Source organism: Macrobrachium rosenbergii, chromosome 56, assembly GCF_040412425.1.
Source record: "Macrobrachium rosenbergii isolate ZJJX-2024 chromosome 56, ASM4041242v1, whole genome shotgun sequence".
NCBI lineage: Eukaryota > Metazoa > Arthropoda > Malacostraca > Decapoda > Palaemonidae > Macrobrachium > Macrobrachium rosenbergii.
In genome coordinates this window covers 66,625,732-66,638,862 of record NC_089796.1, presented here as the reverse complement: position 1 = coordinate 66,638,862, position 13,131 = coordinate 66,625,732, and the positions used below count along the sequence as shown (strand labels likewise).

The following is a 13,131-nucleotide window of genomic DNA, read 5'->3' as shown; positions in this document are numbered from 1 at the left end:
TTGATTTTTAAAATGTCTTGAATTTTTACCAATTTTTAGTTCTTGACGCAAAAATCTGGTTTCCTTTGATCTGTAGTTGACGACGCTTCTACTCATAATGCTTCATACCTTAAAAAGCCAATAACGTTATCTAAAAGACAGTTTGGGCTGCGTATAACCGACTTATAACGAAAAGTCACAATCACAAGATCTGTGTAAACACCGTGGGTTCATGCAGTGACCTCACAACTTCGCGATTCCCTCCTTTTTTTTTTTTGACCGCAGTTCCCACAATAAATCTCGAATCCGAATTTTGAATATAAAATCAAGGTCACGTAAAGTTATGACCAGGCTTTATTTTGTCTGCAATTTCAGGAATAGTATTGTCGTTTAAATAACTGATCACTATTTGAGATTCCCTTAGAACTAGTGACATCAATGCACCTCACGGTGTGCAATGAGCAGCCGCCAAGGTTCTTTGCAGCGTCCTTCGGCCCTAGCTGCAACTCTCTTCTCATTCCTTTAACCATACGTCCGTTCATATTCTCTTTCTTCCATCTTACTTTCCATCCTCTCCTAACAGCTCTTTCAACTTTATTCTCAGCACTGAATGACCTCATAGGTCCCAATACTTGGCCTTTGGCCTACATTTTCTATTCCCATTCCTATTCCTACCATTAGATATTAACACTTCTTTTCCTTTTTTTTGGCAGATGAGCCTGATATTAAAACGTTTTTTCCTACATCTTTTTCAGATGAGCCTAAATTCGTGCATGTGCCCACCGACCAGTACGCGGGACTGGGCGAGAACGTCACTTTGCAGTGCCTTGTGGATGCCAGTCCGGAACCGGACATTGTCTGGATAAAGGATGACAGGCTGGTCGGAGAGGGTCCTTCCCTTCACGTGGTTGCCAGCAGAAGCAACGTGGGGTCCTACCAGTGCGTTGCCCAAGTGCAAGGGTTTGCCGATATATCGGCAACTGCTACGATTTTCTTGAAGGTAGTGACTTTAATTATAGTTACAGTTCTTGGAGCTCAGTGACGTTAATCTCGGATAATGCCACAATGTTTCAAGGGGCCTGAGAATGTTGTTATATCTTGCGCGTCATTGTCATAATAATAATATAATAATCAGGGCTTAAGTCCACAATACTTTTGAAGGTAACCTGTAGTAATAATAATGATTATGATAAGCATCAGGTTTAAAAAGCTTGCTTCTGTGCAAATATCACTCGCAAAAATAATTCTGTAATTATCCACTTATTTATGATTGTCACGAATCACGAATTTATGTGTTTCAATATTCCAAAGAATATTCTGAGTGAATCCTAAAAGAAATTAAAAAATCGCTGTACACAGATTGTATGGGCTTGCTTGACCACTTCTTGATAATGTGACCACAAAATAAAACATGCTAAAATAATTCAAAAATAACTTTCCGTATGGAAAGTTTTAGTGTTGTTCATAATGCATTTCTTCTTTTTGAAATATCTGGTAGTATATATCTTGTCAATTTAGCACAAAAAAAACTTAAATTAGAATCAGTATCAACAGCATCTTGTTTCCATGCCGTACACAAACGACAAGTAGTTTCGATAACATTTTTCAAGAATAAGTCCATCAGTGTTAATACAAAGTGGAAACTTCACCAAGAAAATAATCGAACCACATCTGAAAATATTTATAAAAAATTATGTTACTGAAACAGGATTAAGTAGATTCCATTTCCTTTAGCTGATTCACAATAGGAAACATCTTTTTGGGGTTTCCAGGTCCACCCCGCATCATCAGCGAACGGGAACAGTGGGGGAACCAGGGGGAAACTGTGTTAGTGGAATGCATAGTGGCTGCTGCTCCCGCGCCCTCGCTCTCCGTCACTTGGACCCACCATGGAAAACTGGTGGATTTGGGTAAGGGTTTGAGTCTCTCTCTTGGGCTCGTCATGGAAAACTTGACTAAGATCAGCATTCTGAACACCTGCTTCTTCCTCTGGTGTCTTCAACCTGGAAAACTGGTAGACTTAGGCAAACCTGAGACTTCTGAAAACCTGCTCTCTCTCTCTCTCTCTCTCTCTCTCTCTCTCTCTCTCTCTCTCTCTCTCTCTCTCTCTCCTCCTCCTCCTCCTCCTCGCACTCGACGTGTAACGCAACTAGATTTAAGGAAGCTTAAGCCTGTAGAACAGAAATGTGGTCTGGGACCGTTAAAAATCTCACTTAGAGTCGCGGTATCTTGATTACTATACAAGTTCGACCAAGTTAATTTTAAGTTTTGACGTTAGTGTGTTTTGGAATAACATCTCCAACTTCATTCTGTGTAAGCTTGTTTAGGCAGTAATTATCTTTACCTCTTTACTTTGCCTCATTATCTCAATCGTTTAACATTTTAACATACATCTGAAATTAGGGTTCCTTCGTCAGCATCTAATAATCAGCAATATAAATTAACGTTAATATGTATTTACCATTTATTCCTCATTCCTTTGCTTCATTTTTTACTTCTCTTCCCTGCACAGCCTGTGAGCATAGAGATATTCTTTATATTCTTTATTCCTCTGTTCTTGTTTTATCTAACCCAAATCACCTTGAACACCTCATATTATTTGGAATTTTAAAGTTTTGAAACTTTTTTCAATTCCAGTTCTTTGGCCCATGTGGGATCCTGTCGGACCAAAACTGTCAACAACTCCGCTTGTTCCATATGAATAGGGATTTTCCTTATAAGGAATACCATTAAATTAATTAATAATAGAAATAAAAATAATATTCATTTAATATTAACAGACGAATCACGTCCATAAACGAACACCAAAAATGGGACAAAAAGTAAAACTAAACTAGAGGTCCAATCAAAAAGAACACCTATATATTATTTGTTTGTCATGGGCTTGTTCCTTTTACAGAATAGGGCATTAATAAAGCAGACGAATCACGCGAGGAGGTACGATGCTCAAGAAGGGCATCCAACACGCTGGTCATCAGAGACGCGAAAGCGACCGATTTCGGACCGTACAAATGTTCCGTCCACAACGAGTACGGTACAGACTTATCCGAGATCCTGCTGACCAAGAGAAGTGAGTACGAAGTTACCGGTTCTTTTTCAGCAGATCGTCCTGGGGTTGTGTTGCTCGTAGGTTATATGCTGTGACAAATAATTCCGCATTTTTAGTTGTAGCCGAGATAAAACTCAGTATGCTAGGAGTTTTTAATCTTGGCTGCAACTCCAAATGTGGGATGGTTTGCCTAGGGCAGTTGAGGAATCCTCTGATTATCCAGATATTTAAGCGAGGAACAATTTCATCCCTGCATTCTGCTGACATCTCCTGTATTCATGTTTATTGAAAAACAGTTTGCTCAAAGGTGCTTATATAATTCTAAAGTCATTATTTCGATATTTGAAGCAAAGTGGTAGGGAATTATTGAATGCACTTATTAGATTGTTTGGATTTACAATTACCAACCAAAGCTTACGGGAGGTAATCCTATTTTGAATCAAGTCCTGTAAATCAAATTTGGCCACTAATTTGTCTTTAGCTTAATTTAGGCATAAAATAAACCATGCAGTTAATACACTGAGTATTTGGGGAATGTATTGGAGATGTACGTATTGTTCACAGTAAATTCTTAGTATCGAAAATAGTCAAAATTTTGACTAGACTTTACATAGATATAAATCTTATCTACCCACAGAAACTCTCCCTCTGCTGTTACTGGTCTGTGGAGTAACGGGAGGCGTGATGTTGGTCCTCGTTGTTGCCATGATGGTGATCATGTGCGCCAAAAAGAACGCATCCAGGCATAAAGGTAAGTAATCCAGATTTTCCAGTTTTCATGATTCTTACACCCTCTCATCCTTCAAGAGTCAAGTCTGCCTCATCCCACCTCTTCCTCTCATGTTTTTATATTCCTTGTTGATATTTGCTTTTGCTGTGAGGGCATCAACACCAAGGCTAACGCGCAGAAGGCACAGTACCCTCTGGGACGTCTTTTATTGCGCTAGTACCATGTCAAAAACAATTCTGTCATCTTCCTTCGGGATCAGACCCTACTCTTTGTCCTCTCCTGTTTTTTCTTTGTTAATATCTGAACAATTTGCTTTTGCTATGAGGGCATCAAGCATCAAGACCAGCAAGCAGAGGGCAGAGAATCCTCTGGCATTTTTTTTTTTTTATTGTGGGTGAAGGCTTCGACCTGTTTCAGCCGCGCCCACCAAAGTTTTCCAAACATTAGTACCATGGTGCTAAGCATCATTAAACATGATATCGTAGCCGATCCAGGTTGCTTAGTCTGTGTTCCATTGCGTTGACCTGAAATACATAAATAATCACTATATTTTGATATGTGTGGCCTATCAGTAATAAAAAACGCAAGACAAGAAATGGAAGGAATCACAAACTTTGCCCGTCTTTTGTCTGTCAGGCTGTTTCAAAATACATTTTGTAGTAGTGTTATTTAGTATAACTAAGAATTTTAACAGTGTATGTTAACATGAAAGTAACTGATTTCATAAAATGAACAAAGAACCTTCATTTAAGTGAACATTGAATAATTTTTCGTTTCATTTCAGTAATTTTACATTGTCCCCCAACAGGTGGAAAGCCTTATGGCCTGCCCGAAAAGACGGTGAGCCTTCAGGCAAATGATCAAAACTCATCGGCAAATGAATCCGATTTGAAGGTAAGCCTTGGTACTTGAAACCATAAATGAATTCATAATTTATAATGTGCTTCGCTGCCGAACTTCTCAGTTCCGGAGGTCTTTTATTCCTCACACTGTTGGACTGTGGAACGGTTTCCCTGAGGAAGTTGTACAACTGGGACCTCGAAGGTTCAAGCGAAGGTGGAATACATTACTACCCTAAAACAATTCTCCTTGTAATTATGATCATTTATTAACATTTTTGTTTATTTATTTAATCATTTGTTCATTCCATTTTGTTTTGTAATAAGTGATCTGTATTTCGTATTATCCACTGTAACTTGTTTCAAATGAACACTTGGAAGCTTGAATTTCAAGTCACTGGCTCCTGTCGGCCTGTTTGAGATGAATAAGGTTCATCTTCCGAATAATAATAATAATAATAATAATAATAATAATAATAATAAATAATAATAATAATAGTGAATGTAAGTTGATGTGGCAAGTGAAGTACAGTATTTGTAATAGCTGATAACAATGTTATTTATAACACGAGTCTCATCTTCCAGACTAATCTATTCCTCATAGGTTATCTTACTTCCTTGCAAAGGCTCTCAAATGGCACTTACTTGTCCTGAATGAACGAGAAAAGCTCCATAGCGCATGCCCAGACGCTTTTATAAAAAAAGATTCCACAATTTAAAAAAATCCGATGGCAAACAAAACTACACAAAATAAGTATTTTTTATGTCACAACATGCAATCAAAATTATCTGAGAATTATTAAATAGTGTAAGCATAGTGTAAACGTAATGTGAACTATGTCGTAAAAATTACATCAAAAGAAAATAGAAACATAAATGCGCCGGGAAGTTTCTTCGGCGCGATCGAGTTTTCTGTACAGCCGCCACAGCGTATAATCAGGCCACTGAAAATATATTCATCTTCTGGTGGCCCTGGTCATAATGCTGTAAGAGCCGCGGCCCAGAAAATCCCAACCACGGCCCCTGTGGCTCTGAGATGCTAACTTAAACCTGAATCAATAAAACTATTGAGGCTAGAGGGCTGTAATTTGCATGTTTGATAGATTGAGGGTGATGATCAATACACCACCTGCAGCCCTCTAGCTTCAGTAGTTTTAAGATTTGAGGCGACAGGAATACAAAGTGACGGAAGACAAAGCCGACACAATAGTTTTCCTTTACAGAAAACTAAAAGTACAACTCCAGAGTTACTTATATAAGCACACAAACATTCCTGAAGATGACAAGGCACAAAGAATTAATGTTAATCACTCAAAAACCACAAAAAGCAGCGAGACATTTGTTAGCAATCAAGGCAACAGGTAATCACAGCGATGCTCGGGAGCAAATACGACAATATTTAAGTTCCCAACGCAACGCAGATGGGTGAAGTCCCAGGAGAGCGACGTAGAAAATGTATTTGTGTTGTTGAACCGGTAGACAGGCAGACTGACAATGGAGGCATCTACATTTGGGCTTATTCAGTGGGGCATTCTTTGCTCCAGATCAGGACAGATGGCGACTGGATAGCTATTGCATGGAAGTTGGGCTATTTAAGATTAAAGGGTTCGTATTGAATAGACAGACAGTAGAAGTTTGTTAGGACATCCATAATTCTCAAAGAAACAAATTAGTGGACAGAAGAATAATGGTGAATTGGTAATTAAAAAGATCGAAAATTGACTTTGCATGGTAAAGGGTAATGTTTTTTGTTATAATTTAAGGTACCCTACTTTTCAATTTTTGTAACCCCTCTACTGAATCTCCCTGATCAATTTCCGATTATTTTTTTTCAATATACCTGAAAATTAAGAAAGTACTGAGCCTCAAAACACGCTCCTGTCAAAATCCAAAACAAAACGAAAAATTAAAAACATGTAACATTTAAATCTGTGATCACTACCTGATAATGTGTTTAAATCACTGCCTCGGTGAGAGTAGTAACCATTTGTCTCCACGATTCATTATCTCGATAAACGAGGCAGCAGCGTCACTTTCTTTCACCTGACGATGACTTCATGGATTTCCTCCAGGTGGAGTTCGGACTTCTATGACGCAAATTCGATGAGCAACAATGAAGTGAGCGGACGAGGGCTGGGGAGGTAAACATTTAGGAGCGCGCCCCCTCGACGCCCAGCATTAACCCTCCACCAACCCTACATCTAATGCAGACATTGCTCATTATTGTTCCTGTCAAATGGCTGTGAGTGTATTTTTCTTCTTAGATACAAGAAACCAGAAAATACTCAAATCACCAGACCCATGAAAACCCAAATTCGGGAATGTGATTTAAATGTTAACTACGTTGCGAATATTTGCACCCTAGATTTTGACCAACTCTCTCTCTCTCTCTCTCTCTCTCTCTCTCTCTCTCTCTCTCTCTCTCTCTCTCTCTCTCTCTCTCTCTCTCTATTTGTGTAAACGGACACCAATCGTATACTAATGCATTTTTCGATACACCAGCGTGTAAATAACATGATATTTTAACGTCTGACTTCCAGAACGGACACATCAGCCCCACCAGAGGACTAGGCTGCGACAACCACCACGCCAGCCCCTCCCCCGTCCAGCACCACACCCCGTCCCCTACCAGAGGCTTCCTGGCGGACTCCAGCGCCTTCGGAAACATCGGCAACAGCTCGGGCGTTGAGTCCTGCCAGCACTTCAGCGACGCCTTCTACCCGAGGTACGGCGATTACGAAAGGAGGAGCTCCCACCAAGACGTTCACGACGGCGCCTTCGGCATCTTGCCCGGGTTTACGAGTGCCCTCGGGGATTACGGCTTCAACGGCAGGAGCAGCAGCGGCGCCTGCGGGACGCTCCCGCTTACACTGCAGACTTCTTCGAGAAGCAACGGCGCCGCCCTGAGCGGCAGCACGTTCGCCTCGACGGTGCCAAGGCTGGGCATCCCTGTCAATCCCGCCCAGTACATCACCTCGCCGAAGACTCAGATGCTACAGGGAACTTTGGCCACGCACGTCTGAGGAGTCTATGTTTTCGTTCCCTAGTACGTCCCGCAAAGAGGCGTTTGAATTCTTGCTTGAATACACAGCGAAGTATTTGCGGTAATATACTGTGTTTTGATTACTCTGCTTTATCATCGTATAACTTTTAAAAAAGAAATCAGATGAACTGATTTATAAGATCGTAAGACGACCGAAAAACTCCAAGAAACTTCGGAGGAATGTTTCTGGAAGCGTGACAGGGCAGCATATAAATAACTGTAACACTTACCAAATTCGTAGATATGATCTGCTCTCAAAAATCAATAATTGTGATGTTAAAGTGTTATGTTCCAAGTGGATTCCAAAGATTAGTGTAATGCAACATGAAATGTTATCTGGCTACACCGGCAACGCCTCGTTCAAGGATATTCATATTTCTAATCCCCAACCCCCGCCCCAGCCCCAGATCCCCCAAATTGAAATGATTACAAGATTAATTTTATAAAGGTGACTTTTAATTACTGAGAAAGATGTATAGTATCTTGCGTACAAAAATTTTTTTCTACAAATGCGTTTGTCTAATAGTGAGATAAGTAAGAAGGACTTTTAGTAGCAAATTTGGTGAAACGCTCATGCGCATGCGTCCAGTACCAAAGACAAATCGCAAACGGATGTATTGTGACATGAAGATAATTTTTTCATTAGTTCACACATCTTTACACCGTGAAAAGGATTCAAACCGGCCAATTTTTTTTTTTTTTATTGTAGTTGGAAAAACAAATTCATTTGTTTTGTTGATACTTCTGCATACGGAACGGTTCGTGCCCTTGGACTTAGGGATACATTAATTCCTTTTGCGGAACTGTGTTCTAGAGAATCTCCATCTTATACTACCCTGATTTTTACGACGGAAAAGGAAGAAGAATGACCAAAACCAAGGGGTCCCACTTTTCCAATCAAGAACACGGCTTGCTGTCAGTTCCGCTGCCATTTTCGTCGTTTTAAAAACATCTTTAACAGCGATTTTTCAAGAAGTTTAATAAGAAATACAGAAATTCGAATGTGTTTTTTATTAGGAAGAAACATGGACGTTATTTTCATTAAGGCAAGGTGATCACACTTTACCTCCCAAAAGTGTCAACCAAGAAAGTGTTGTTTGTGTCGTTCAGAGTTCCAGGTCCAGCCTTGTCAGACCTGAAACAGTTTGGTCACAGTTTTGGTTCAACTTCTGAGTGATCGTAGGTGCCCAGGGACCCTGTGCAATTGAATACACACCATGTGCAGTTGAATACACACCCAGTGCAATTGAATACACACCATGTGCAGTTGAATAGACACCCAGTGAAGTTGAATACACACCATGTGCAGATGAATGCATAATCTGTATCATTGCATACATTTGTACATTCTCCTTAAAACACACAGTAAATTAAATACACACCCTGTGCACTGATCACATACTCAGCAGCTGAATACACACCCAGTACTCACTACATACTCTGTGCAGCTGAATACACACCCTGTGCAATTGCATAAATACCCTGTGCAGCTGAATATCTTACCTGCAATGAATACAGACCCTGCACTGCATACATACCTCGTGCAACCGCACATTGCAACCGCAATTGCATACATACCCTGTGCAGCTGAATACACAATGTGCAATTGAATACATAACCCGTGCAATTGCATACATACCATGCGCAACTGATTACACACGTTGTGCAATTGAATACATAACGACCAGTGAAGAGATCTGTGTGGGAAAGAGCGTATTGCGTTTACTGCCATGTACATAATGTATGTATTTACGACCGGTGCATGCAATTTTTATTTCATATCACTTACTGTATGTAATGTTTATAACATATCGCTGTACATATCAAAGTATTTGTATCTTATTTCATTGTACATAACGCTTAAAAATGCCAAATATATTTTACGTATACTGATGGATTTTACTTGTGACTGTTAGCATAGGTCTCTCTGATGGATTTTACTTGTGATTAGTAATCTCTCTCTCTCTCTCTCTCTCTCTTCTCTCTCTCTCTCTCTCTCTTCTCTCTCTCTCTTCTCTCAACTTATTTCCATCGACTATGACTCCATTTTGGAACCCAATCATGGAGCAATGATGAGAAACGAGGAGTTGATAGAGGCAAGTAGAAAAAATTCGAGGTGCAGTTGCTAAACCAAACAGAAGGTGTACAGAAGGCTGAAAGATGTGGTCAAGAAGGTGAAAGAGAGAGAAAGAAAGTGTGTTAAAAAAAGAAAAAAATAGCTGCGGTGATTTAGAACGAGAGCATTTACTTCAGAAAGAATGAGAAGTTGTTCTACAGAGAAGTAAGTACAGGGAGGAAGATTAATGAGCAAATTGGGTGTCTCAGCAAGAAACTTAACCTTTCTTCTGAACTGGCCCAGGAAAGGGTACTAGGCTGTCCATCCCAACGGCCTCCGCTCCTATAAAAGAAGGCTGAACGATGAGTTGTTGAAGTGGAAATCTAGCAGTGCCTTCCACTTGAGAAAAGGAAGAAGAGAAAAACGAGGCCTAAGTTGTTGTTGCACAGTTCCCTGAACAAGAAGATAAAGAAGAATAAGGAGAAACAAAACGAGGACGTGTTATTGAATAGAGGAGGAATGCAATATTCTGTGCGGGGATGATGGTGGGGGATATATCATAAAAGGGGAAAAGTGATTGGCGCTCTTATGAGTCTAGTTCCTCTCTCAATTTCCACACATATTTTGGATGCGTTCTCCGCTGAAAACTAGAATCCGAAGATGGAAATACCCTTAGGGAGATAGGGCTATTAGTGCACCTCCTGCGGTACACTGTAGGCAGTACATAAGGTTCTTTGCAGCGTCACTTTGGCCCTAGCTACAACCCCTTTCGTTCCTTTTATTGTACCTCTGTTCATATTCTGTTTCTTCCATCCTGCTTTCCACCCTCTCCTAACAGTGTGTATTCAACTGCGAGGTTTTCTTCCTGTTACACCTTTCAAACCTTTTTTACTCTCAATTTCCCTTTCAGCGCGGAATGACCTCATCATAGGTTCCAGCGCCTGGCCTTGGGCTAAATTTTATATTCCATTCCACTCCGATGGTAAAATCACTTACCTTCGAATGACCGCTTTCAGTGATAGAGTATCCGAAAAAAAATGTGATGAAATCAATAAGTTAAAGTACTGAAAATTCTTCCAATAACTTTGTTTATTCCAGAATAGGAATGGGAGCGAGATATTGAATTCCAGAATTCCTGAAATCCTGGATGAGCTGGCGATAATGTTCAACAACCAGTTTTAGGTGCAAAATGTCGTTGTTGACAGTTTTGGAAAGATACGATGCTGTGGAAAGAGTAGTAAAGGGGGAACAACTTTTTCTTTTCTTTTCTCTTTGTAAGGGTCGAGAAGGAGACTACGCAGGTTTCATTTGCTAAACAAACAGACTCTCATTTCTGCAATGTACGACTTCAAGCTTGTGACGTCATTCAATGTAGGTAATCACGACATTGGATAGCTAATTAGTAGTGGTATAATTTATTCCGATCTCCTGCGCGTTCAGAAAATCACACGAAAAGCGAAAATCAGTTATCGAGTGTTCATCCCCTCTCAGCGAGCTAGTACAAAATCCTTGTTTTTCGGAGATCCAGGATAAAAGTCGGTCTTTACTGGGCAAAATTCGACCATAAACCCCGGAAAACTAATTTAATCTTCCACACAGCCTACTCCGGGAGAATGTGAGTTGTACGAAAGACGTGGAAGTCGAAAGTGATTCGGAGAAAAATGCGGAATTAGGACAAGTGAAGCGGCGGACTGGACGATCGCGCAGCGCTTGAAACCACGGGGAGGGAGGAGGGAGTTGCCGCCCTCCTCCTCCTCCTCCTCCTCCTCCTCCTCCTCCTCCTCCTCCTCCTCCTCCTCCTCCTCCTCCTGCCCGGGGTTTTGCTTTTCCTTGAATTCCTGTGTTTGGTCGAAGAATCTTTCCCCCCGACACACGGAAAGAATGGGTGCAGTTTTCGTTCTTCGTTCCGACATTTACTGGAAAATGGAAATGCTAACACTGAGCAATGATGATCAAGTTGAGGCCGACGTTTTTCTAGGTCTGTTTGCTTCCTCTCTCTCTCTCTCTCTCTCTCTCTCTCCTCTTCTTTTGGTATTGTTTATAAATCATTGCTATCTCTCTCTCTCTCTCTCTCTCTCTCTCTCTCTCTCCTCTCTCTCACTGATTATTTATGATGAAGAATGGGCCTTTATTTACGCGGAGAAAATGAAAGTAAAATGCAATGAAGTCCACATAACCTATAGCAAAAAGTATCAATATATTTTATATTACTATTAAAAGGTCATAGAAGGCTCATAGACAACTTCTAACCCCTTGACACACTAAGCCACTCGCCTCAGTACAGTTTCTTGCAAGCTACTCACACTTCATTGGTTATACGTACTACACAGGCTATTCATATCGACAACTTCAACAATCTATTAATACAGTCCCGCCTAGGGTTCCACAAACACTCCAAATCCCTTCCCCAATCTTTTATGACGATGGTTTGGCAGTAAGTTTAAATGAAGCTGGCCTTGTGCCGGCACAGACAACCTTCTGAAGCGTGTGTAAGCACCGTAAGGTCTTAATTAGAACGAAAAGCCTGGTGAAGACCTCTGCACTCGGTTTAACCAACCGAAGCCAGGCCGAGAGTTTATTTTTGTATTCACAATTTTTTTTTTTTCATAAATATTCATTTTTCTGCATTTCTATTGCAATTTTGGATCACTATGAATAATCTGTACGAGTCAATGTATCTTTTATACGTCTCTATTTATTTATTCATTTACTAATTTACTTATTTTCGTGATTAGTTCCGTCATTCCATGAACGATCTCAGTAAAAACTATGATAATTACGAGGTAATGACTGTCTATGACAACGACTACAGTCAATATGACTGTAAGGACTGTTTGTGCCCGTTACAGCAAGCACCATGAATGTAATACCATAATATCTCACCTCTAGGTGTAAAAACTATGACTTTCGGTAAAGTAGTATGCTATTAACAGTATTACTGCCGTGATAGCAGGTCATTTATTCTCAGTCCACAAGTTGGGAAGCGTTAGGTTTATTTTAGTCTCTTTGTTGTTAAATGATGGCTTTAAATGCTTTAAATGTTCATAACTTCAGTTTTATAAAATAAGTCTGTGAGTGTCATTAGGTAAATCAAAGAGCTTTCTGTTGGAGAAGCTTTGTCAAGTTTAGTAGGACTTTGAATTGTTTACTCCTGTACAAATTCGGCTGTAAGGGGTTGCTGTAGTCCAGGTGATATCATTGCAAACGTTAATGAAAATACATTTTTTAGGCCGTTTCCACTCCCAACGGGTTCTCAGCTCCTCCCACTGCAAATGGTGCTAGAGGTCCTTCGTAGGTGCATTGCTCTCGGCCTCATACTTCTATCCGTTTCCTCAGGTGACTTTACTTGGCTTCCTAATGAATCTTCATTGCTTTTGGGACTTTGGGGCCTTTACCATGCTTCAATTATGACACCACTTATATCTCTGAGCTTTG

The 13,131-nt window shown here is 40.3% G+C and overlaps 1 protein-coding gene across 1 annotated transcript in view; it reads left to right on the top strand.

The window, feature by feature from the left end:
* Positions 1 to 9,529, top strand: part of LOC136836466 (irregular chiasm C-roughest protein-like) — a 50,002-nt gene extending 40,473 nt beyond the window's left edge. The window contains exons 7-13 of the mRNA XM_067100731.1: positions 735 to 980; positions 1,752 to 1,889; positions 2,900 to 3,049; positions 3,666 to 3,779; positions 4,567 to 4,652; positions 6,670 to 6,836; positions 7,138 to 9,529. Of these exons, the coding sequence (XP_066956832.1) occupies positions 735 to 980; positions 1,752 to 1,889; positions 2,900 to 3,049; positions 3,666 to 3,779; positions 4,567 to 4,652; positions 6,670 to 6,690 (755 nt within the window). The 3' untranslated portion in view covers positions 6,691 to 6,836; positions 7,138 to 9,529. The remainder of the gene's footprint in view (positions 1 to 734; positions 981 to 1,751; positions 1,890 to 2,899; positions 3,050 to 3,665; positions 3,780 to 4,566; positions 4,653 to 6,669; positions 6,837 to 7,137) is intronic.
* Positions 9,530 to 13,131: the final 3,602 nt, after the last annotated feature.